Here is a 26,376-nt window from a genome sequence, read left to right as displayed (position 1 = left end):
TTTAAATTTTAGAAAACTCTAATTATTGTTGTTGCTGCTGTGTATTACACTCTAACTATTATATTTTTATTTGGACTGGATTTTATATAGGTTAGATTTGGCACAGTTTTTTGATAGAATACACACACACACACATTTATTAACTAGATTTTAATATTTTATTAAGCAAGATTATAGTCAAATTCACTTTTTTGTACCTCATATTAATTAGAGTCAAATTAAAGAAGTTAACTATTTTATTAAGTTATTTAAAATTCTGTAGTCAATTGTAGTTGATATATTATTTATTTTGCGTGACTAAACATCTTATCAAGGGTTTTTAACGCAATATAGGCTCGGAATATTAATTACTCATTTTGAACTGTTTAGGGTTTAGTTCCTTTCTTTTTTTTCGCACTAATCAAGAAGAAATTACATTTAAATTTTTTTTTAAAAAAAAGAAGAAAAATTCCTATCTGCTTTTATAAAAATATCGTATTGACATCGCAACTTGTTCATAAAGAAATCCATCGTCTCAAAAGATGAAAAGAAGTTCACCAAACTCAATACTCGAAAGAAAAAGGGGAGAGAGATAGAGAGAGAGAGAGAGAGAGAGAGAGAGAGAGATGGCTATGTCTATAACTCCATCGCTTTCCAACGGCAAACACAACGCACATGACCTTGCTTCGGGATCTATTGAAAATACCCATCACTATATATCCTTTTCCGAAATTCTCATAACCCTTATTCATATATAAACTTCCAAAAGGCAATATTATACGTGATAATATCACATTTTTATCGATCATTTGATTCGAAATATACGGGGTTTTTTTCTCAACTAGTGTGAACCGAATAATAGATTTTCATACCACGCTCAATTTTTAGGTTTTGTGCATATATTTTATTTACCACGTTCGAAATGATAATATAAAGGCAGAGCTCAAACGGCATATATCATAATTGTATCCTATATTAACTGACGGTTCAAGTTTTAGAAATTGGTCGATTCCACCATTGCTAATTTACTTCCAAGGAAACATTATACATTCCCAAGAAGCAAATCCTAAAAAAATATAACTACTCTTGGAAAACTCGTAATGTATGTGTATGTATGTATGTATGTATGTATGTATGTATGTATGTATGTATGTATGTGTGCGCGAGCTTTTCGGTAAACTAACATCAGAAAAGATCTATATGAATATTGAAAAACAACAAAAAATTATTCCATAGGAAAAGGGCAGGGCACTAGGATCTAAAATCCAACCGGATGCGTGTATATCAAAATTCGACTATTTTCTTATTGGATTGACTTTTCATGACACATACACACACACATATATATATATAGTCACGACAAAGCAAAAAATAAATGAAAAATATAAAATTCAAAATGAAGACGATCGAATGAAATAAAAATGAAAAGAAATATCAGAAAATGTAACTCGTCATATTGATGAATCGGCCTTCTTTTTTCCCCTTCATCAAAACTTTAAGTCTCTATCCATTCACATCTACAATAGTAAAATTAGTACGATCTTGACGAGGATGGTTAAACTAAACCCCCTACATTAATGTTTTTAGCATCTATTAACAAAATGATGTTGACTCTAAAAGCTTGATTAAGAAATGGACTGCTTTCTAAACTTAAGCAATGAATCATAAAAAAGTTTTTTGCGTTTATGATGGCAACTTAGCTTAAAAACTTTTGATTACACGTATGATTAGATATGATTGCATGAATATTAGAGTGGTTATAGTTTTTTTATGAAATGTAGCGTACATTAATCAAAAACGTGTTGAGTTATTTGTAGAAAACAAGTTTATGCTATATATATAACCTCAGAAATATATATTTTCATGTAGATGGAACCAAAAATCGTAAGAGAAAAAAGAAATATGAGGTAGGTGAAAAAGTTAATACGATCTACTTAGATTTTATTTTTCTACAAACATTTAACTAAATGAAAGTGAATAATTCAAGGTTTTTGGCATCAAAATGATATAATTAGATGCAATACGTTAGAACTCCAAAACGACCGGGATCGATATCAATGTAATAATATATACGCATATATACGCGTATCTATATACGCATATATATACATATGTGTTAGATAGATCAAAGGAATATATATATACGTAGATATGGCGTGGGAAAGAACAACGTGTCGGCAAATGGATTGATAGAGACGGACATGTAATGTAATGAAATGTAATGTGTGTGTGGTGACATATGGGAGACCCGATGATGTAATGACATGTGTATACCCATACGTCCCAGCCTAGCAGAAAACCATACCTTATTATAAATTATTAAAATAATTATATATATAAATGAAATGAAAATGCACCCAAAACACACAAAAGGGGATGGACCGGCCCCCTCCCACCTATTCTTTTAGATGATGGATCCAAAAGATAAAGTACATTTACATAAAAACTCGTTGGTGCAATCATTCATGCCATGAATTTACATCCTTTTGTTCCCTCCACATATTGAAATCCATTTTATTTTCACTCATATATATATATATATATATATAATTATTTCAAATTTGGTTGGTTTCTTGACCTATCCATTCTCCCTTTTCTTGTTCTGTTTGTTTGTTTTGAGGTCATAATTATATGTTGTGTGTGTGTGTATATATAAATACTTTCTAGTAGTTTACAGATCAAATGTAACGTTATCATGTCATCAACAATAGTTTTGGCCGTTCGTTTTGGAATTTTGTTAGCAAAATAGTATTATGAATTGAACTTAAAAGCTAAATTAATCCAGGTGGCATAAAAACAATTATTTATCAGTAGTTTTGGTAAGCATATAGTGTCACACACATACACATACACATATTCCCAACCCAACCCCCGAAAAAGAGCAGAAAAAAAGGCAACACAGAAAAAAGAGAACTTATATACATTTATTTACATACATATATCTGTGTATGTATATATATATATATATATATATATAATTTCAATCATACACCCACATACACATTATAATATACGAAAAGCCATTTAGCGGCTAAAATAAATAATAAACTCATTCATTTTACCACACACAAAAATTGACAAAAAAAAAAGCCAATTATAAGGTACATGTCCCTCATTCACTCCCTCTCCCTTCTCTCTCTCTCTCTCTTGAGAATATCTCTCTTCCAAGCTTCATCTCCTTCCTTGCATGCAGCTCTACAAGAAACAGGCTCTTTAAGGTTGCTTTTTTCCCTTCCATGTAATAAAAAAGGGAGAGAGAGAGGGAGATAGGAAAGGAAAGAAGAAAAACGATGAAGGAGACGATCAGGTGCTGCATCGCATGCATTTTACCGTGTGGATCACTGGACGTGATCAGAATCGTACACTCGAACGGATACGTGGAGGAAATCAGTGGCTCCATCACAGCCAAAGAGATCATGAGAGCCCACCCAAAGCACGTCCTCAGAAAACCCTCGTCTCCTCCTCCGTCAGATTCCGTCGATCGCCCCCGTGATGATGTCATCTCCGCCGCCAAGATCGTCGTCGTCCCTCCCGACGCCGAGCTCCAACGCGGCAAGATCTACTTCCTCATGCCCGTCTCCTCCTCCGGTGACGTTGGCGGAGGTAACACCGGAAAAAACGTTCGGGCGGTGAGTAAGAGGAGAGACGGAAGTAACGGCGCCGGCAATCGCCGTCACGGGCGTAACGGCGTTAGTGATGGGTTTAACGGAGAGAAAAATAATGATAATTATGAGAAGAATATGTCGCTGTTGATTTCGGACCGTTACTTGACGGAGATATTGTCGGAGAAAGTGGCGACGCAGAGGGATCGGCGGCGAGGACGCGTCGGCGTTTGGAGACCGCACTTAGAGAGCATATCAGAGACTGAAAACGACGCCGTTTCAGTGAACCATTTGTCAGTAAAATAGTTTTTTTTTGCCTTTTGATTTTTGGGCTGTCTACTTATTTTTTTTTCTCAAAGAAGATCAATACATAAGACTTCTTCCAATTATAATATTTAAAAGAAAAATAAATAAATTTTCCAATTTAGAGAATTATTGATATAGGCATTCAAGTGTATGTGGTGTGTGTTCTTTTTTTTTCCAAGTTGTATTTTGAAATTCATATTTGTCAATTTCTCGATATTGGAAAAACTTTATTAATCAATTATCATAAAAAAAAATTTAACCCTTTTAGCCTTATGTAACCAAAATCGAGACAACGAAATTATAAAATCAACTAAAAATTCTTTCATAAATTCTTCAATAAGAATAAAAATATGAAAAATATATTACAAGAAAAAAATATCCTGCGGTGGAAAATTACATGAACAGTATTGATTTGATATATAAGTTTCTACAGTTCATAATTATTGCTTATATGTATATATTAATTGTCATGTAATTACTTTTATGATATAATAACAAAAAATATTATAATTGGTCCCTCTGTTTATTTGTGCTCTTCCTTTTATCCTATATGGATATAGATAAGTTGAAAATAGTTATTCATATGATACGAACAACTCAAAGTCCATACGAATCAAATACATAATGATGGTTGTGGCACTACCGGCTCCTAAAGTTATCATCATCATCATCATCAGCATCATCATCATCATCATGTCGTCATCATCAATTATTATTATGTTATTGTAATTAAAGAAAGTAATTAATTTTATAATAATATCTAAGATGCTTATAATATTCCATCATTATTAGAGGATTAAAAATACACTGTATAGTGTTTGCTTCGATTTTAAACATTTAGCGGTACCCAAAAGAATAATAATTTTATTGAAAAGCAAACAATTATATATATATATATAGATAAAACACTTTCAACTACATTGCAAAATTAGATTATCAAAATATTAATATTAGACATGATAAAATTTTAGTGTGAACATATGTTTATTATGACATAATAAAAATATGAAATAAAGCAACATGGAGTAAGTTTGCGAATGACGTTGTGTTTGTCATCTTTGTCTTTTGGCAGATTCTCCTTAGAAACACCGAATAAAAACTATATTATTCATTCAAAAGTGTAACCAAAGAAGAAGCAAAAGAACACAAACACAAAATTTTGAAGATGGATGATTACAAAATATATACAATTGTATATCGTGTGTGAATCTTCGTGGTCATGACTCATTGCACATACATACGATCGATATATATACACAATATATATATCTAAATTGGACGTTGTAGCTCTCATTTTTCTAAATATGGATAGGTTCTTTTCTTGCGGAGAAAAATACGTTTTTTATTATGTGTCGGGTAGAATAGATATTCTGGTTATCTTATACGAAACATAATTGAATCGGTTTTTAATATTTTCTAATTTTAATTGAATATTTTTTTATATCAAGTTAATCAAATCTTAAAAAATAAAATGAAAATAAAAACCTCTTGATTTTTTTTTTTAAATTTTAAAATCAAAATCCGAATAAAGTACGAATGGAGTAGAGAATATAATTTGTATAAAATAAAATAGAATGAAAAAAATTTTATGAAAGCGAAATATATTTTTTCGGCTCTAGCGTTGGGTCAACAAATCCACTAAGGAAACGTGAACCGACAATGACAAAGAGCCATTTAAATTTGAAAAAGTTTTATTTAATAAAAATTCAAAAGAACGTTTGAACGGAAAAAATGGATTTGATGAGAGTTTTTCTTCTTTTTTCTTTATTTTATAAATTTTTAAAAAAAAATTTAATTTAACATTATTTATATAAAAATTTCTTTTTTCAAAGTTGATCTAATAATCAATATAATATTAAACACTAACTTATAATGATTTGATACGAAACCAACCCTTCTGGTTTAGATTCTTTCCACAAAAAATAAAATAAAATAAAATAAATCTCGAAAGACCTTAATGGTGATGCTTATTGCACTCTCCCTTCAATTCCATATATTTGCATCAATTACTTTCCATTAAATATATCAACCAATAAACCTTTTCATTAAAATACACGACTAGATTAAAATCGAAGTCTATTTAATGACGCCTCCCATTCGAAATTATATGGACATTGGTTTATAAATAATGATCCAAAAAATCGAACTGAAATAAAAATTTCTTCAGATAATAAAAATAAAGATCGAATTACCAATCCAATGAACATAATTTTTATAAAATAAAAAATCGAATTTAAAATAATATAACTACGATAGAACTAAAAAAAATGTCAACTCCTAATTCTGGTAGGTATTTTTTCTGTCCATTTTTTTTTTCACATAATTGAATCATGATGTTCTAAATAGTATTTGATTCTTTCAGGTTTTGATGGAAAATTATTTAAACACACACATATATATACATATACGTGTACACGTACATGCATACATATATATATGTATATATATGAATCAAGAGATTAGATTGCAGGCGAGAATCTTAGGCTGAGATTGATTTGATATCTCCTTTTGCCCACTCCTCTATCGAGATTTTTCAAAGATAATCATTTATCTTTATCTCTAACAGTCATGTGGGACACATGAATTGAAATAATTTTGGAAGTAACATTTTGGCAAACTGTTTATATGGTCCACTTAATGGATCTAATTAAAGTTGAACTAGTTTTGGCAATCCCCATCTAAGTTATGATATATATATATATATATATATATATATATATATATATATATTCATTAATCATATCAGTAAGCATCCCCATATATATATATATATATATATATATTCATTAATCATATCAGTAAGCAGGAAATATGTCATATTTTGTTTTTACATATCTATCAATTTCTCGTGAAAAGTAAATATAAAAGGGTATATCGTATAATATTAAAAAAAAAAAATCGGTATTCTCTCTCCACAAAATTTCAACAAGTGAAGTATTTTTTTCATATTCTTTTTTATTTTAAGATTTTTAATAATTAATGAAATTAGTATTAAAAATTAGCAAAAATTATAAAGAAAAAAGAATATTTTGGAAAAATGTTTTTTAGCAAAAATGTGTTCGTTGAATAAAATATAACCCACCCAGCCACACATATACACACATATATATATATATATATAGGTCTTTTGTAATGGTAATTCTATGATATGGGTCAACCTCTCATTGGCACATGGCCGAATCCTACCCCTTGTAGTGAGTCGTACGTAACAAAATGAGGCCCAATAACGGCCCATTTAAAATGAAACCGCATAAGTTTATGGATCTTATTGGCGCACAACCTCTTCCTCTCCATTCCATTATATATCCCCAAGTTACCACATGTTCATCAAATTTTTATTAGTATATTCCATTGGATAATCCCAATCACAAGTTAATATGGTTCGGGACCTATGTGTTTCCCTATACCAAGGAACTCGTTGATTTAAACTATAAGGATATAAATGTAATTTTGTATTTAGGGATAGCTAGGGTTTTGTGTTTGTACTCTCTCTATATACACACACACACTCTCTCTCATAGTCTCATGTACATGTTCAATATCAAAACGCAACGAATTCATTTCTATATATAAACCGTCGTATGAACCGAGTTTGAATCCGAATTCATCGGTATATTTTGTTATTTTATCGGTATATTCAAACAAATGATTTCACAACATTTAATTAACGATATAAAATGTCTCAAAGGCTTTTAACTTGAATCCTCCCTATGTAAACAAACATAAGGTATGGACCCCGAACAGAAGATTTTTATTTGTGGGTTTCTTAGTTTAGACAAATGTGAAAATAAAAAAAACATATATATAAAGTATAACTGAACTGATCATGGACTAAATTGTATAACAATTTTATATATGAATCACAAAGAGCTGTACCAAAGAAACGCATTTTGGTTCTTCAGACGAATATGTAGGAAGATGGGCATTGGCTCAATGTGTACCATCCTGCAAGAGTCAATCTCAGGAAAGGTTATGTTAAAAAAATAGAGACTAATTAATCACATGTGTATATATATATATATATAATTTTGGGGAATATAAAGGAATATCATGACGTAGGTTACGCTTATAATATCCAGAGATATATGATTCATTAATTATACATGTGAGACATGCATGAACCATGTCATTTCATGGGTCTTTCATGGGGAACACACAAAATCCCAACAAATCTCAAAAGAGAGAAAAAAATATATATATATATATTATGGGTGTGCATGTCTATATACATAATATATGTGTATATATTTTTGCTTGATTCCCAATATAGGCAACAGTTTTAATTTAACCATAAACTAGTTCAATTGGTCCTAGTTCTCATGATATATTGAACCTTTGATCTCATTACTCCAAAGTTATAACCTTTTTGTTTGCATTAGGTATGCAGCCAAGTTTCATATGTACGGAAAGATGGGGATAATTACACAATTTGGTATTTTGCTATATATATCCATTTGAAAACCGATGTTAGAAGCCTAAAGCTCATTGTTCATGGCCAAAAATAAATCTGTTGGATGCCATTGGTCGTGCCTATGAACGCTCAGGGTATCAATACAATACAATACGATACACACACACACACACACATATATATATATATATATATTCAGATATTATTAATCCTTGTATGTTAAACCAGTATTTTCTTGTAACAGATCATGTAAGAGTATATATATTGCATTATACACTCATTTTCTTGGTAGACCGATGCACACGCACATATACACACACAAACAAAAGCGTATGTATATAGATATTTTTAGGTATAATTAATGAGCTTAGAGTTTCATAGATCACGAGCTTTAGGCTCCTGTAAGAGAATCACCTTAATTACACAAAGATTAATTATTATCCTTAATTTTATGATAAAAGAATGGAGAAATAAATTGTTACGTTACCTTTACGGTGAAATGGGAGAAGGAAGGACGTTCGACGATGTCCCTTCATCATTCATTGTTTTTCGAATCTGATGATTACTAGGGTTTTCGCCATTGATTCTCTTCCTCTTCTCCCTCCTCTTCTTGTATTGAATCCCTCTTGCCTTGGACTGAGAATCCCTAACTTCACGCAGGTAAACCCTAATCGCACCGTTCCCAAAAGGGTTTTGATCGGACGATCCGCCATGTTCCTCGAACGCAGCTCTCAGCCGTCCGATCAACGCATCGAGACTTCCCCAAGCCTGCTTCAATGGGCAAGTACAAGGTCCCGGAGGATCAGGCTGTCCAAAGAAGACACAACCATGGTGATGAACTTTGGTCTTACCGAACTGATCCAAGTACTTGAGGAAATCGATCACGTGGTTGAAACTCAACTGAGCGAACGAGACGGGCGGTCTCTGGTTCTTGAGATACTGTCCGAACGTGTTCCAGTCACGGCGCTTTTGCGATTCGTAGCGGCTCAGCTGTTGCTGCTGGGCCACTGGTTCAGTTGATGATAACATCGAACAATCAAAATTCTTGGTTTTGAATGGATTTGAGAGTGATATAGATGAGATTGCAAGAAGAGTTCTTGCTTCTTCTTTTTTATGTAAAGGAAAAGAGAATTGATTCAAGTTTTTGAAAAGAGATGAATTGTGAGTATCAAAATCTTTTTTTTTTTTTTTGAGGGTCTTCGACTTAGGAGACAAAAGGATGAGCCCTAGGGCCGTCGACGTTGTTTTCTTTTCCTTTCCTTTTTCCCTATCTACTGATTATTTTTATTTATTTGTTTCTATTATAAGGGAATTTCCACGTACATGACAGGAACGGTCGAAATATAATGTTAGAAAGATTTTCGAAAACAATTTTTATTTGGACTCATAGCCTTGTTAAATGTTCGAATTAACAATGCATTTTGAATATCATACCAGGAAACCAAATAATCATTGTATCTATAGATCCTAACAAGATGTAACGAATTATATATATATATATATATATATATATATATATATATGCTGATTTGATTAAGCTTTTTTTGGACAAATTCGGTTTGCTTGTTTTTTTAGTTCAAACTTTTTAATTTTCGAAAAACTATATGATTAGGGTTTTATGAATTGGTCTAATAAGATTTTTGTTCGGATTTATTAAAATAAATGAAATATTTTAAAATATTAAATCGTGTGATGGAGAATATAGATAAAAGAAGGTATTATTATTGTTTCAAATAATGTGTAGATTCAAATGTCTATTTCTTTGGTTTGAATATGACAAAAAAAAAAATTAGAGTTTAAAATTTGTAGATATTATAATGTCCAAACAGTGTTTATATGACCATATTTAATTTTCTTTCTTCCTGTCAAGTGGTAATTCTCAATTGGCCATTTTGTAACATATGCACTGCATGTAAATCATGCATTATACATGAATTCCTATTTTGTAAAAATTAAAAACAACCGTTGTAAATTTTTTATGTATCCATGCATCTTAGTGTAAGTGTATATATATGTGCATATGAAGCATATGGGCCCTTATTGGCAGTCACTTCATGAGTAATTATCACTTTTGTTGGAGACAACTATAGGGTTGATTTTTGGCTTTTATGATGATTGATCCTATGAGACAGTTTAACCCTTTGATGCATGTTAATAATGTTGAGGACTTCTAATTTTTTTTTAATATGAAAAATTCAAACTTTTTTTTCCCATTTTCATTATAAAATTTAATAAATTTACTATGCAATATATACATATATATAGTAAGATGATAAAGGGGAAGAACTACAATCATTAACATTATCAACAATAGCCAATAGATTGGTCGATCAAACGACGATCAATAATCTAATAAGAAATTATACCTAAATTAGGATCTCGAGTTTTGATGGAAGCGGCCATTAATTTTAGGTTCCGGTTGAGAGTCGGTTCGACTATATTCGAGTTTGGTTACATAAAAAAACTATAACCATTTGATTTTTATATTGATTTCGGATCCGTTGGATTCAGTTTTTTATTGGTAAAAAATTATTTTGTAAAAAAATTATCGGTTATTATTATTATTTTTTAATTCGGATTCGATTTTTTTTCGGGTTTTGAGAAGTTATAACTTTTCAGTTTTTATGTTAGATTTAGTTCGGTTACGGTTGGTTACATTTACGATTTAGTTCGGTTTAATTATTCGGTTAATTAATAACCAAAATGGTCATCCCTAAATAACTTGCAAGAAACAAATGAATCGTTTAAATCTCTATTCAATGACTGGAGGAACAACACACATTCCATTAGGAGAAAATTTAATCATAAATAATATGTTGTGTTTTGTCATTCGGTTGCAATTTAGTTTCGATTAAAAAAAAATATTGATTTTGAATAAATCCTCTGTTCAAAGCCTAAAGATTACTTCTTCCTTAGCCAAACACTCGTTCTATTAAGTGGCGATTTAATAATACAATAAGTAAAATTGTTGGAGCTTATAATGGGATTTAGTCCAAAACAAGGCTAAATCAATTTGTACGGTCCATCAATTGGGCTAAGTAAATAAAAAGCTTGTAATAAACGGGCCCTATAATAGTAGTGTGTGTTACATATGCATGTCACACACATATATATTCATACATACATATATATATATGGTTTTGGATGTGAAATAATTGGAAAATCACTTGCGGGTTTTACTTCTCAAATATTTTTATAATTTGTTATTATCCCAAAAAAAAAATTGGAATGCGTTGTGGCATTTGTTGAGTGTGGTACACTCGGTTGATAGTGGGAGACTATATTATAATTTTTAGAATAACATTTATAGTATTTCGCATACTTTTGACAATATATATACTGCAACATGTGTACTGTGATTAACTCAATAAAATTTTGTAATTTCTTGTCCCCAAGTGTTTAGAATAACTAATTACATCAGTAGTGGTTTAAGATACGTATTTAATTATTCACCAACTGTCAGTCTGATTAGTTGGATTATGGTCCATTGGTCATTAATTATATTAATAATTACGTAAATGTCAAACAGATCGAATTTTTCTGCCTTAGATCTAACAAAATTAAAAATAAAAATAAAAAAGAAGATTTAAACAATATATATAATATATGTGTGTGTGTATTTAAAACAGTGAAGCCGTAAAGTGGTGCTTGTATCTAAAATCGCAAAAGAAGTAAAAGTTAATAAAATAAGAAATAATATATGAATATATTTCGATATTCCATCAACAACGGTCTACTGAAGCGTTAGATGTATATGTTTATTATTATTGTTTTTTGATAACTAGATGCATATGTTTATTTATCGCCAATGTCTAATAAACACATGTAAATTGATATTTTTTCTAAGTAAATGGATATTGTAAAAATGTGCTTGTCCAATTTTAAGTTGATCGAGATAAATATCTAACTAATTTACTTAAGCTCTGTAAATGAAATTAAACGTGTAAAATGTGGTGATGATCAAAATGTATTTTATAGTGATTAATATATCATGTAGACATCCATTAGATGTTTGGTCTTTATTTTTCATTATATATTAATTAATTCATATAATTTGAAGTATCATAAATTCTAATGTTTATTAGTATTATATTTCTTTTGGCTGTGATGAGTATTAGAATTTTGATTTATTCCATTTACATCTATAGAAATATGGGGATTAAATATCTGTAAAAAAATTAAATAGAGTAAAAACATGAACGTCATATATAACCGCACTCTAAACATGCCTATTGATAACTGATTATTTTATAATCATTTATCAAATCGTTGAAGAGTAATTTGAGCATATACAATTTTTTTTATGCAAGCATTTCATAATCAAATAATTCAACTATTGATCGGCTAATAATCCTATTACTATAATAATTGTCAATACCGTAACTGAAATATTTTAATGGGTAAAATAATACTATTAGGTAGCATTTATTACTAAACGACTATGACTAAAAGTCATGGATCTTATCAGAAATATAAAGAACAATATTGCATATTATTAATTATATATTAATGTCAGAAAAAATGACGAACTAATCTTCCATTATTGAGGGCTTTATTGAGTTGTGTGAGATTTAAGTGAGATCCCCAACTACTCTAAGGGATCAATAGATATTGCATTCTCCTAACCCTATACGGATCTAATTCAATACCCACTCCGTATACATATATATATATGTGTGTGTGTACATACGTGTGGTGTGGACCTCACAAATATTATTTTATGATAATATATATATATACACACAAATACACTGATTGATTGATGATAACATTCAAAGTTCAAACACATGGACGGATACACGTTGTATTCAAGAGTAGGAAATAAAAAATTTATAAAATATTTTATAAATCATTTATTTTATACTTAAGTTGGTTTTATATTCCAACAAAATTAAGCTATACAATTTTTTTAGTATATTAATACCCTTACTAAACAAAATGCTTACTAAAAAATTTATAAAATAATTCGTGTTTTTTTGGGTAAATGTGTGCAATCTCAATAAATAATAAATTTATTGTGTTGATATTAGCAAAGCGTACTTCTTGAGGAAAACCATATTCCTATTAGAATAACTATAAATGCTTACTCAATTTTACAAAATATGGGGATGTTGAGGGAAAATTACGATTGAATAGTTCGGGTTCTTTTCCGATATTTTTTTAATTTATTTTCTCGGTCTTCTAAAAATTAAATTTATTTGAATCGTATGTGGAACTCTAATTAGATCATTATAATAATGCATAAAAAATTAAGTCTCGTAAAAGAGACTGATAATAGTTCTAATACAAGTTGTTTGGCGCTAATTAAGATGATAGAATTTCTTTTATTTATAAAATAAGATAGAACAGTATAATCATTTAAAAAAAAAAATCAAATTAAAGACGGTAAATTAGAGAGGCTAATCCGAGTTAGTTAGCCGGAGCCATTTAGCCAAGCCGTGTAAATCGTGTTATCCACTAACAGTTTCTGCTCCAAGCCCCTTTTTGTAATTTTCAGAAACTTACAAGGGTATATCTGTAATATCAGGCCCTTGTGCTACCAAAGGAAAGCGATTTTTTCCTGTAAAATGAAATGGAAAGGAATGGCTTGCAGTGTTGGTAATGACTCTCTCTCTCACACACAGAGACTTAGCCTCCAAATTTTCCCTCTCTGTTCTCGGCAGTTAAGCTGCCGCAATCTCACCCACCAAAACCCAGAAACAAAATTCGATTTTTTTCCGGGAAACCCATTTTCCGTTCTTCGTTTTCTTCGAGACCCATTTGATTCATCACCCGAAATTTCTCTTCTTTTGATTCCCTTTTCACATAAACAGTTTCTCCCACTGTGTGATGTCTTTGTACACACCGTCATTCGATTGAACAGAGCCAATGCCGATCGCTAGATTCGAAGTGAGGAACGAGTACGGCCTCGGGAAACGAGAGCTGCACCGGAATGTTGACCGGGAAGACCCAAAGGCGGTTCTCGACGGCGTCTCCGTAGCCGGAATCGTCGGGATCTTGCGGCAACTGGGTGATCTTGCCGAGTACGTATGACCTCGAGCTGCAAAATCACTTTTTTTTCCTTTCCAAATTTTTCTGGGTTTGGATTATTTTCGTTTGTTTGATTCTTGAGCTGATTGTTAAGTTCAGGCATGTTCTGCCAAAGATAAAATCACTTGCTATCCTTGCATGAACGAAGTATTGGTCTTTCCTCTGGTCTAACTCTTTGTGGAAGTTAATCGGTTGAAATAATCATAAATTGGCTGAGTCATTTGGAGCCTTTCTGGCTATGGAAGTGATGCCACTGTTGCGGGGTTACTGAAATGTTCCCATTTGATCGAGGTTATTGTGACCATCGAGTTTGGTTTGGGCTTCAATGGAAAAAAAGATTTTCTTTGTTATTTCTTTCACTTTTTGTCTTCTTGTAGAAAAGATTTTTCCATGGGCTGGTCAGTGCTCGGGTTCTAAGATGCATGGTCAAGTTTGAGGATTGAGTTCGATTCGAAGTTGTGCCATTCAATGCCGTTCATGCTTTAATTGGAGGAGTAAGATAAAGTAAGAGTCTTAGTATGTAGTTCATGTTACATGGATGTTGGTTGAAGGTTCACTATAGAGAAAAACTCCTCCGGATGTGCCTGAAGTATGTTTCTGACTGCAGCCATTTTAACGAGTCAGTCCCCTGAGCTTTTCCTTACAATTAGCTTCAAAGCTAATGCTCATATTCACTATGTTTGATCTCCATTTGTATATGTTTATGCTTCTAAACAACTCTTCTTGGCAAGAGTTTCCTCCTTAACTCTCATGCAACGATGCAAAAGCAAGAAAGCTTGTTCTATCTTCTGTAAAAGTAATTGACCAGTATAGTTTGGCCAAAATGTAGCTAAATTTGATTTTGTTTGATCTCGGGGTCTAAAGGGTTATCACTGAATCGGTTTGTACGATATTCTCGGTGTCTATAACGAAGAACCACTCTAACTATGGATCACTTTCCCGTGATTAAGATTTGCAGCAGAGATATTTCATGGCATACAGGAGGAGGTGATGACCACAGCTTCCAGAAGTAACAAATTGATGATCAGATTGCAGAATATAGAATCCATAATACCTTCTCTTGAGAAGACGATGCTTGCACCGACTAGCCGTATACATTTTGCATACACATCAGGTCTGTCTTTTTTTCTTTTGTCATTCTTATCACTGTCTGTATGTGTGATGTTTGATTCTTATTAGCTTTCACATGCATTTTTTATTTTATTTAAATAGTATGATCCTTTTGAGTTTATTGTAGGCCCCAACCACATGGCTTTTCACTAATCTTTCAACAAAGATTATGAGGTCCCTATTGTTGGGATTTAATTAAAACCCGTGAACCGTAGAAATCACTTTGGACCAATTATAGTGGGAGTTAAAAAGCTTGTGGGGAAGAATCCAGCTAGGTGCCTCTATGTTTGGCAAGACATAGAATCTATACTGTTTTCTGTATCTGCTTAGTTCAAGAAACAAAATCAGAATCTTGATAAGGATTGATCTGTACTGTGTGTTTTCTATATCTGCTTTGTCCATTGGGGAAAAGCCCAATTATATTGAAGCACTGAGTGTAACATAAGTCACCTGTAAGAAATAGTTCAGTTCCACTGCGCTGAATTGTCTAACAAATATCACTTATAGTCTATTGAGTACATGCATATCCAGAAAGAGACCGGGAATTTTTTACGTCTATTTCAGGTCGGGAGTGGCATCCTCGTATACCGAATGAGCAAAGCCACTTTATTTGCTACGATTTGCCTCGAGTTGTTATGGATTCATATGAAGAATGCCGGGATCCTCCTCGGTTGCACTTGCTCGACAAGTATGTCTTTTTATTTTTCAGTTATCAGTATATGTATGTGGCTGTATGTTTTTTTATATACATACCATTAAGTTGGACTAATCTGGATTATGATTCTAATTCTTTGCTTGCCCTCAGATTTGATATAGATGGTCCGGGATCTTGTTTGAAGCGATACTCCGATCCTACTTATTTCAGAAGAGCATCAGGCAAACCAATTGAAGTAAACAGTGGCTTCCAGAAAGATAACAACAACGGTAAAATTAAGGTGTGTTAGAATGAATCGGTAAACGTTTTTCCGTTTTCCTTGGATTTTTTTTCCGGTTTTCTAAATTCAATCTTTAACATGGACAGAAGAAAAAATCTCTGCAAAGAAATCGGGATTTATCATGTCTGGCTTCTGTGGCTAAGCAGAGTGGCAGGTAAAACACACTTCTTGATTTGCAGGATGCATATATGGACGAGATGAATTATTTTAACTCAAGTTTCGATTTTGAGATTGACTCGATTGAAATGTATCTTGATATAATAAGTGAAATGTCTTGATCTGCAGGAAGCCATTTATTTCTTTAAGCTTCAGCGGAAGAACCTCTTCTTCGAAGACTGCCTCAACGGTTGACACTGAACTGAAATCCGATTTACAAGATCATTCTCGGTCTTTGGATTCTAGAAGTGGCTCGGGATATATTGAAGGCCTTTCCACCGCAACCTCTTCAGTGAAGAATGAAGCAAAAACACTCGGGTTCTCATCTTCCAGCATGACACCGGGTGCCCTCACCATAGCTTCAGTTCTTTCTGAATGTCATAGCGAAGACACGGATGATCATTTCTCGTTTAGTCCTTCTCGGGAGCAGGTGGGTCGGGGTTCATCTTGCGTTAGTTGGGATGAGAAACCGGAAATAATGGAATCCAATGGTCAGAAACATGCAACAAATGAAGCTCCTGAAATGGTGGAGACGAGCTTTGATGTTGAAGTAGAGCAAGATACGGAAGCTAGTCGGGAAACTGAGAGAGAATCGGGAATTGTATGTGAACTGGAAATGGATAGTGAAGATGATACAGAGAGCGAAGGAGAGACATTTGTCGATGCACTTAACACCATTGATTCAGAATCGGATAATGATTATGGGTTCAAAACGCGTCGAGAGGTGGAGAAGAATTCTAATGATATTACAGATGAAAGATTGGAAATTTCATGCCCTACCGAGGAAGAAACAGAGCCGAGTTCCAACAATGATCAGACATCATGTGGAAATGCATCTGAAGAACTGATTCATCGAGATTCAGTGGTGGATTTAGAAAACCATCCCCGACACAGTCATCTTCCTGCAGGCAAGGATGTTCATGATGGTTCCAAAAGAGAATATGATGATGTTTGTGATGGTTCATTGAATCATTTATGCAATAACAGCATGGATGAACATCAAGCTGCTGAAACTGAAGCTGAAGCTGAAGCTGAAGCTGAAGCTTATCATGATGACAAACCCGTAACGATATGGACAAATGGGAATCTATTGGGACTACAACCATCAAAACCTCCGGTCTTTGCAGAACCAAAGAACGAAGATAAGGAGACAGAAAAGGCAGATATAGTGGTTGGGAATCATCGGCAGTTTCAAATGGTTTCAAGTTATACATCTGAAAAGGCTTCTCAGCCATTTCCTGATCCACATGCCAGTGACGAAAAATCTCGAGGTTTTGATATCAGCCATAGGTTTCTGATGAATGGTTTTCGCAGAAAAGACTCTTTTGCCCGTGATAGAAAGATTGTACCAGCAACCATTCCTGAGAATGTTGAAGTAGCGGAAGAGAAAACCTTCGAAGAACCCTTCAGAGACGATACAACTTTTGATTGGCTTACTTCATCTCCACCACTTGAACACATAAAAATATCTTTCAACCCTGAGGAGAGCCTTCAGATCTCGAGACTGAAGCTGAAATTGCCCGATGGGGTTCATCGTCATGATGGCAACAAATACACATTTTCGTCGTTTCAATTAGTGCCAGAGCCCGTTACCTATGTTCATGATTTTGATTCAGATGACGACACGTTCTGTAGATCCACTCCTAACATGTCAGATAACGATTATCCAAGCGACGATGATTCCGGCTCAAGTTCCAAGCACTGGGAAGAATCCACTTCCGAGAGAGAGGACCGAAAGCTATATGATTCTCTGCATGGAAGTTCACATGCAAATCATGATGCTGAACCTTCCTCTCTTTCAGAGGAATCCCTCAATGTTCCAAGTTTCGAGACTCTAAACCCTAATTTACTGATCGAAACAAGGAATAGTTCTGTCTCGGAGAATCTCTCATACCTCCAGATTCCCGCTGAGCCCTTGCCACCTCCTCTTCCACCCGTACAATGGAGGGCTTCAAAGGAATCCACCGAAAGATTCGAGGAAAAACAGCAGTCACTACAGGATGAGCTCAAACGTGCACTTGATAAGAGAAGCTACTTACCTACTGCCTCTCAGCTTTCATTCACAGATCCAGTCAAGGAAGAGCAGCCCGGCATTGTGTCCGCCATTCCTGAACGAGAAAATAACGTATGGCAGATGTGGGTCACTTTCATATTTCAGGAATCTTTGATTTCAAGTTGGGAAATAACTAGCATATGTGCTTATAGGTCCATCAGAAGAACAATGGCAGAGAAGATAAGCAAATTTCAGGTGTAAAGGAGGCAGACGCTGGAGACTTCTTGCATCAAATCCGAATGAAAGTGAGTATCAATTTCTTTCTTTCTCCAGTATCAAGTGGGCATGTAGAAGTGTATTCGAATTCTCGGTCTGTTTATCTTTTAACCTCATTCTCAATCTGTAGAAAGCTAATACACAAACAAAATATATATATATATATATATATATATATATATATATATATATATATTTGTGAATCGTTACAGCAATTCAATCTGAGACGAGTAGTATCTACAAGGCCGTCTACTGCTGCTGCAGCAACAGGCCTTGTTCCAAACACCAGCATCAACGCCATTCTTGAGAAGGCGAATTCAATCCGTCAGGTCCATAATTCAATCTTTGTTCTACTTGCATTTCCGAATCTATAATCACCCCTCTTTTTACCATTTCCAAATCCAAAAACTTAACGTTACCACCCTTTTTTTTCTCAGGCTGTTGCCTGCGACGATGGAGACGAAAGCGATACATGGAGCGATACATAAAACCAGTTCATACCCTTCGAAACCCACATTTCAAAAAACCCTAAATTTCTTCCGCGTTACCGCTCAGTGTTCGTTCTTTTCTTGATGATGGGTTCGATGAGTTGTTGGCATTGCAAGACAGGAACATCGGCGAAGCTTGCGGAGACATCCAAAGGTTCAGTCTTTTTGTCTGCAAGAATTATATGTATGTACGTATAGCGTATTAAGTTAGATAGCTTCACGTCGTCGTGTTCGCCATCTATGTATTCAAGAACAGAACAGTAAAAATAAGATTCTGTGTTCAGGAAACTCCGTGGATAACGTTGAAATCAAGAAGAAAGAAGAGAGAAATTCGTGGTTTGGGTTTAAAGAAACAACGAAAAGTGGGTTGGCAAAAAGTTGTATGACTTCGGAAAAGATAAGGTTGAATCTCTGAATCTGAGACCCCGAGTCATGAAGTCCGGTTCTGTTGTGTTTTTCTTTATTTATTTACATTTTAAAATTTATTTGCCATTTACTCGCGATAGGTTTATTTAAATGGAGAACTTATTCCTTTAAAATGAAAAATTTATGTTCTGGTTAATGCCTGCTTTTAATGCATAGTTAATTGGCTAATCAGATCAAATAATTACTATATATTGTTGTGATTTTTGTGAGTTTCCGAGGTAGGGTTTTGGTAAATTTTATTAGGAGTTTCTGAGGTAGGTTTTTTTTGTTTGTTTGTCATTTTTGAATGAGCTTATGAAAAAATAAATTACCACATGTTATTATATAATCTAAAGAAAATCTTATATAAAAATCTCTTCAATCTTTAATTTATTCAAGTGAAATGGATTTATTACATGGTTTTTTTTTTATTTAATTAGTGTTCAGGCTAATAAAATGCTCAATGTAATTGTTTCATTAAAGCATGCAAATAATACATATACACAAATATGCATATATATATATATATAATCTGTCTTTTTTGGGGAGTGAATAAACTTTTGAATTTTCAATCAGAAAGAGATTTCCAAAGCACCTTAAAGGTAAAGGGGCATCTCTTTTCCACTTAAATAAACATGAAATAAAGGTCTTTGTTCAGCTTTTTATTCCAAAAATAAAAGATTATTACCAACTTTTTTTTTGCTATCGGATATTTTATTAAGAAAAAAAGAAATAGCGGTTTCGATTTAATTCCAATAAAGTCGGGTTTAAATGGAGAACTTATTCGATAAGATCAATAAAGCATGTGTTAGATATAGATGATCTAACATCATTTAATAGATAGAGAGAGAAGAGAATACGTTTTTTTATGACTGCTTCTTAATTTATTAGTGCAATTAATTAAGATTCCTTTATTAAAGATAGATTGAACAAACTATGCCCTATGCCCTGAAACCATCTTTTAAGTCAATTCTTTACCGTTCAGTCCGTTGAGTCAGAGTTAGAGACGCAGATATCTGATAGTCTATAAAAAGATATTAAAAAAAGAGCTTTTTTTGCAACGGTGGTGAATCCATCACACAATCTTTCGGGTCGGACACCGACCCGCTGTATGGATCGAATGACATCTCGGACAATAAACTCCCGATTTCGCACAATAACCGACAAACCACATAGAATAGATAAACTATTCGAAACTGATCGGTTCAAAAGAAAACTCATACCTGAAAAAGAATCGAATCTACCACCTTATATAGAAAAGAATTGTCATTTTCCAATTGAGGCGGAAACTTTCCCAACAACAAAGAGATTTGTTTCTCTTAAATTCTTAATGTGAATTTTCGCTCCTTAAAAGGAACAACTTCTCAAAAGGTTAAAGTATAATATTTCATGGGAAAAAAAAGGAACAAAAGCAACAAAAGTTAGTCACCAAATCCATTGAAAACCATAGATGAAAAAGGTAAAAAAAAAAACAAAGACAAAAGATAATTGCATTTACCCTCCTCCGTCAGCTGCCATCTTTAAAACGATAATAATTATTCACATGTATATGTATATGCATATGTATATTATATATATACACATTAAAAATCAAATTTATATCAACTGGTAATTAAAATGGCACTAGATACAAATAAATTACTCTCTAATTTCGTACCTTTCAAAAAATATATGCATATATTTGTACGCGTATCGTGTCGGTACGGAACTTAAAATCAAATTAGTATTGAGAAATATGTTATGGATATTCATGCAAGTATTGTGTTGATATTAGGAATACTACATGTGAATATTACTGATATAATATCAACATATCTTGTATTTATGATTAAAAAAAATCATTTCTATTAATAGGATTTGAAGTCTGAATAGGTATCATATTTACCATTTTAAATACTTTTCATCCCTCTTATTTATATGTGATTTAAATTCGATTTAAATTCATTTTAAAAATAAAATATGAACATTATTATATTAAATTCAGTTTTAATATACAGCTAACTATTATTATTATTATCTTTAATTAATATGAAAATCCAAATATCCATCAAGTTTCTAATTACTTTTTAAATAAAATATTTAATTTGAACGTAGATTTTTTATAACCAAAAAGGTTCCAATCAGAAACCTGACGTGAATCCTGATAACACAAAGGGAAGAATTAAAAAAAAAACTCTAAAGAGGAAAAAAAAATGGACCATCAATACCATCAATGAGTCCTTTTTTATATATTCCTCTTTTTTTCCTTTTACTCATCTTTACAATTTTCTTAAAATTTTATATAAAGGCCGATAGTCGAAATCGATTTATTGAATCAAAAGAGACTTATATTTTATAAAGTGACTTTTGTTCAATTTATAGCTAGTAGACCTTTTTCCACGCCAATATCCATTCAGACCACCTTAACAATCAAATAAAGATGTATAAATTTACACATAATATATATACATATATAGCGTCTGGGTGTCAAATACTTTCTACACTCTTATTTTATTTTGAAATTTTTAAATCAGTTTAGGTTTTATTAGGTATTTAGAAAATCATATTATTTTGCCTTGAGTTCTCGAATGCTAACAGTTTTTAAAATTTAAATAATAAATTACTATGATAGTTTTAAAACTAAATTGTGGACTCCTATTGAAAAATACAATGATTTTTCTAGAAAGAATTGTTTTTTATTGAGAATTCGAAAGTCTTAAAAAAATTTCTTCTATATTTCAATATAATCACTTTTTGCTGTTCCATACATACAGGTTAGTTTCGTAAATAGTATATTTCAATGGGTATATTTTGGATTAGAAAACAAGATCGAAATAATAATGATTTTATATGTTTAACGTGCTTGTGTAATTAGTTGTGCTTAATATAATTATAAACCTTTTATATATGTGTATATATTAGCAATTTGCAGAAAGAACCTACGTGGAACATATTCATTATACTCAATACAATTATAATCACTGTATTTGGAGATAAAATAAATATATAGAATCATTATAATATCTATTGATAAATAAAACATATATTCGATAGGGAAAAAAAGGAAAGAATAAGTAATTTGGAATGGAAGAGTGAATGAGAACCTACGTGGAGAAGAACCTACATTGGCGGCTTTGTCAAAATCCATTTTTACACATTTCTCGCGTAATTTATTATTAATAATATATTATGATCAGCTAAAATAATAATAATAATAATAATAATAATAATATTTTGATATGTTCTGCCTCCTATTGCCTTTTCCCTTTTTTTTTTCTTCCTCCTTTTATAATCATCTTCCTTTTCTTCCTCCTATTAGTATGTCCTCTTCTCTCTTTCTTCACTCCAAGAAAACTAATACATTAATCTCTCTCCCTCTCTCTCCCATTTTCATGGCAACCCAGGATTCGAAAGGAATCAAGCTCTTTGGCAAGACCATTACATTCCATGGAAACATCAACACACAAGCGACAAAAACAGGACACACGACAGAAACAACAACGAAAACGGAGCATATATTGGCACAGACAACAGCAAGGACAGAGGAACAGAAACGCAGCACCTCCGTGAAATCCGATCTTACGACGGCGGCGGTGGAGAAGCGACCGGACAAGATCATACCGTGTCCGAGATGCAAGAGCGTGGAGACAAAGTTCTGTTACTTCAACAATTACAACGTGAATCAGCCTCGTCACTTCTGCAGAGGATGCCAGAGATACTGGACCGCCGGCGGTACCCTCCGCAACGTCCCTGTCGGAGCTGGTCGCCGGAAAACCAGACCCACCACCGGCCAAGTCGTGGCCGGGGTGTTTAGTGCAAGTGGGGACCACCATGTTGGGTTACATGACCTGTTGGCGAAGGAATGGCATGCCTCCGCCGCCGCCGCGGTGCAAGGCGGTTTCCGACATGATTTTCCGGTGAAGAGGCTCCGTTGTTATTCCGACGGTCAATCTTGTTAATTTCTTTTCTTTTTTTCTCTGTTGTTGGATTGGTTCCTTGAGACCCGGTGAAGAACATGCTAGCTATTGGGTACATACAGGCTGGCAGATAATTAATTAGTTAATTAATTATTAATTAGCACTTTTTATTACTGTTTTACCAGAAAAAAAATGAATCAGACTTTTTTTTTTTTTTTGGAAGTTTGTTTAGTTTTTTAAAAAATTGAAGCTCGTGAACTTTTTCTCCGTAAAGAAAGGCAAAGAACAATGTGTCTATATATATGTTTAAACACAATTGTTGACTAATCAGTTCATAAAATAACATAATGCCATAAACTTCCATTCATGTTCTCTCCCTATTTTCACACATATATATATATATATATATGTATGTATGTATGTATGCTCGTTGAAAATGTTTATGAAATCATTTGAAAATTATATATAGTTAAAGCTTGAGAATGCTTGCAACTTATTCTTGAATCGCCTAGTATATATTACCTTAAACCAATTATGTTTATTACATGTTTAATCGTACAATTTCTACTCACTTTATCATTGAATATGATTAATATAAAAATCATATATATATATATATATATATATATGATTTCATAATCATCTGGACTCGACGTGTGAAAAAAAAAAATAATAAAAAAAAAGTTCGAAAGTGTGGGTATGTAAGATATCAGAAATTGGTCGCTTCATTTTTTTATTATTACAAATGGACCACTTGATATAAAAAAAATTGTTTTTGATATTATTTTTTTTTCTAGAACCAAATTAAAGACATCGATCATTAAGGAAAAATATAGTGATTAATTAATTAACGTTAATGGTCAAAGGCTTCGAGTCCGAGATAAATTACCACACCAAAAAAAAACATACCACACTTAACAAATCAGAATAAAAGAATTATAAAACTTTCGTATCAATCCAAATTAATAAAATATGAAAAATTAAGCATCACATTTGCAACAAAAAACAAACCCTAGATCCAAGAATATCAGATTATCATAAAAACCTACGGTCCTTGCAAATTTTATTACAAGGCGAAACATTAAAAAAAAACGTGCACGAAACATGGAAATAATCATATCATTCTTAAAACAATCGAAATCAAGAAAAAATAAAAATAAAAAACAAAAAAAACAAACTTCGGATATCATATATATGAACTGTAATCTCTTCATCGCCATCTTTGTGTTCTTCAAAAAACCCAAGACATATATATATATATAGATGGGTGTATGTGTATATATATATATATAACATTTGTACGTATCTTCCAAAAAGAATTATATATGTATCCAAAACCTCGATCGAATCAACAATAAATTGCCTTAGAAGATGACGTCAGGGACAATGCCAAGTTCCTCGAAGGCTTTAGGACAGTCAGAGAGAGGAGTCCTCCTCATAAACCCTAGAGGGTTTACGGTTCGTGTCTCGTTGGAGACAATTCCGTCGTTAGCGGTCAAACTGATTCTGGCGGCGTTTCTGGTGAACTCTTCATTGTTAATGTCGCTGCACTCCGTGTCGGGGGATTCCGCGAGTACGATCTCGCAAACCTCGTCCTCGTGGTCGCCCATTACTACCATCTCGTAGTTCCCCGACTTGTCGGTCACTGCCTCTTTCGTCAGTGTCACCGTCTGGTTGTCGATGTTCTTGCATTCCAGCTTCACCTTAGCACCTGCACGTACGTTAACACGGCGTTTTTATCATGTGTATGTTGAATCTCTTTTACGAAACAAACCCACATGTATGATTGATCATATATATATATATATATATATATATATATATAATGGCCAACAAAATATATATTATTCAGTTTACATTTATTGGAAAAACTTGTTTGGGCTACATGTCATAAGCTCGATCAACGTTGACCAAAAGATCACGCGGATCCATCTTATATAAACATTGTGTTCAAGGCCCAACGGATGAAGACAGGTGGACAACCTCAATTTACTAAACTGCCCCTGCCCATGAATTTCACATTTTTCACATGCTAACAAATATGACTAAAATATTATTATTCACAGAGTATTGTAGACCACATTTATATATCGTTTGGAATTTTCGATTTTAACTGGATTTCAATATTTGTCACGTGTCATTTTGGTTTGTAGTTATAAATTAAATGGAACGACATGCAACTACGAAAACAATTTTATTTTGTATGATTTTTTTTTTGTTTATGTTATGGCTGATGTAAGAATTTGAAGACGTTTTCTTGTAATAATAACCTATTTTATTTATATATATATATATGTACGTACATTTGATTCTTGATCATATGACAGCTAGAATTATATCCAAATCTGAGACATGATCAGTCCAGTTTTAACAAAGCACACTATCATTTTTATATTCGAAATCCATTTTTTTTTTGACAATCCAACGTCATGTATCGGGCACGGAATCTTACCAAGAACGTGTTCATCTCGAGAAAATTCAAGAAGAATTTAACTAAGGGACGGAAAAAGTTATAATAATACCTTCGAGGAATTTGCTGAGGCGGGTGAAGAACTGGACGCGACAAGTGTCGCAGTAGACGGATCCCTTTATGTGGAATCGGTCGAAGTCGTCGGCATCGGCCGCGGCGAAGTTGACCAGAGTGGCCAAGCACAAGGCCGACGCAACCAATAAGATCAATTTCGCCATTTTTTCGGATAAAAAAAAAATAAAATCCGGTCTTCTTCTCTCTCGTTTTAGGATTTTATCGAATTGTTAATCAATTTTGATTCTGTTTACAGAGAGGAGAC

The 26,376-nt window shown here is 32.8% G+C and overlaps 5 protein-coding genes across 9 annotated transcripts; 3 read left to right on the top strand and 2 right to left on the bottom strand.

Moving 5' to 3' along the window:
- Positions 1-2,982: 2,982 nt before the first annotated feature.
- LOC104814258 lies at positions 2,983-4,038 on the top strand. Its single transcript, XM_010542217.2, has one exon. The coding sequence runs from the start codon at positions 3,270-3,272 to the stop codon at positions 3,885-3,887; it is 618 nt and encodes a 205-aa protein (XP_010540519.1). The 5' UTR covers positions 2,983-3,269; the 3' UTR covers positions 3,888-4,038.
- Positions 4,039-7,617: 3,579 nt separating this feature from the next.
- LOC104814257 (protein LIGHT-DEPENDENT SHORT HYPOCOTYLS 9-like) lies at positions 7,618-9,542 on the bottom strand. The gene is made up of 2 exons (XM_010542216.2): positions 8,786-9,542; positions 7,618-7,832 (listed from the first exon to the last, which is right to left on the bottom strand). Exon 1 carries the CDS (start codon positions 9,325-9,327, stop codon positions 8,788-8,790), a length of 540 nt encoding a protein of 179 aa, XP_010540518.1. The 5' UTR covers positions 9,328-9,542; the 3' UTR covers positions 7,618-7,832; positions 8,786-8,787.
- Positions 9,543-13,888: 4,346 nt separating this feature from the next.
- LOC104814256 (protein SCAR3-like) lies at positions 13,889-19,867 on the top strand. Of its 5 annotated transcripts, none has more exons than XR_771878.1 (10): positions 13,889-14,321; positions 15,279-15,442; positions 16,003-16,126; positions 16,244-16,373; positions 16,460-16,527; positions 16,659-18,654; positions 18,735-18,827; positions 19,011-19,127; positions 19,236-19,440; positions 19,571-19,867. XR_771878.1 is itself a non-coding variant. In XM_010542214.1 (10 exons), exons 3-10 carry the CDS (start codon positions 15,319-15,321, stop codon positions 19,284-19,286), a joined length of 2,703 nt encoding a protein of 900 aa, XP_010540516.1. In that variant the 5' UTR covers positions 14,229-14,321; positions 14,706-14,832; positions 15,279-15,318; the 3' UTR covers positions 19,287-19,867. The 5 variants fall into 5 exon arrangements, 4 of the variants coding, with proteins under 4 accessions (XP_010540513.1, XP_010540516.1, XP_010540517.1 ...); XM_010542214.1 differs by adding an exon at positions 14,706-14,832 and having other exon boundaries at positions 14,229-14,321; positions 19,236-19,867; XM_010542211.1 differs by having other exon boundaries at positions 19,236-19,867.
- A 3,136-nt stretch (positions 19,868-23,003) lies between these two features.
- LOC104814255 (dof zinc finger protein DOF1.5-like) lies at positions 23,004-23,808 on the top strand. The gene has a single exon (XM_010542210.2). It carries the CDS (start codon positions 23,063-23,065, stop codon positions 23,627-23,629), a length of 567 nt encoding a protein of 188 aa, XP_010540512.1. The 5' UTR covers positions 23,004-23,062; the 3' UTR covers positions 23,630-23,808.
- A 792-nt stretch (positions 23,809-24,600) lies between these two features.
- Positions 24,601-26,359, bottom strand: LOC104814254 (pollen-specific protein-like At4g18596). The gene is made up of 2 exons (XM_010542209.1): positions 26,110-26,359; positions 24,601-25,298 (listed from the first exon to the last, which is right to left on the bottom strand). Exons 1-2 carry the CDS (start codon positions 26,273-26,275, stop codon positions 24,952-24,954), a joined length of 513 nt encoding a protein of 170 aa, XP_010540511.1. The 5' UTR covers positions 26,276-26,359; the 3' UTR covers positions 24,601-24,951.
- Positions 26,360-26,376: the final 17 nt, after the last annotated feature.

This window comes from Tarenaya hassleriana, unplaced genomic scaffold (assembly GCF_000463585.1).
Source record: "Tarenaya hassleriana unplaced genomic scaffold, ASM46358v1 Cleome21, whole genome shotgun sequence".
Lineage (NCBI taxonomy): Eukaryota > Viridiplantae > Streptophyta > Magnoliopsida > Brassicales > Cleomaceae > Tarenaya > Tarenaya hassleriana.
This window is presented reverse-complemented; position numbering and strand designations above follow the sequence as displayed.

What these genes read in the sequence shown, in the direction of transcription:
- LOC104814258 (XM_010542217.2), top strand. Translation starts at nt 3,270, where the DNA reads ATGAAGGAGACGATCAGGTGCTGCATCGCATGCATTTTACCGTGTGGA.
- LOC104814254 (XM_010542209.1), bottom strand. Translation starts at nt 26,275, where the DNA reads ATGGCGAAATTGATCTTATTGGTTGCGTCGGCCTTGTGCTTGGCCACT. An exon ending in CCTCAGCAAATTCCTCGAAG is followed by an intron (nt 25,299 to 26,109) that starts GTATTATTATAA and finishes ACGTACGTGCAG; the next exon opens with GTGCTAAGGTGAAGCTGGAA.
- LOC104814255 (XM_010542210.2), top strand. Translation starts at nt 23,063, where the DNA reads ATGGCAACCCAGGATTCGAAAGGAATCAAGCTCTTTGGCAAGACCATT.
- LOC104814257 (XM_010542216.2), bottom strand. Translation starts at nt 9,327, where the DNA reads ATGTTATCATCAACTGAACCAGTGGCCCAGCAGCAACAGCTGAGCCGC.
- LOC104814256 (XM_010542211.1), top strand. Translation starts at nt 14,167, where the DNA reads ATGCCGATCGCTAGATTCGAAGTGAGGAACGAGTACGGCCTCGGGAAA. An exon ending in CGGTTGCACTTGCTCGACAA is followed by an intron (nt 16,127 to 16,243) that starts GTATGTCTTTTT and finishes GCTTGCCCTCAG; the next exon opens with ATTTGATATAGATGGTCCGG. An exon ending in TTCCTGAACGAGAAAATAAC is followed by an intron (nt 18,655 to 18,734) that starts GTATGGCAGATG and finishes ATGTGCTTATAG; the next exon opens with GTCCATCAGAAGAACAATGG.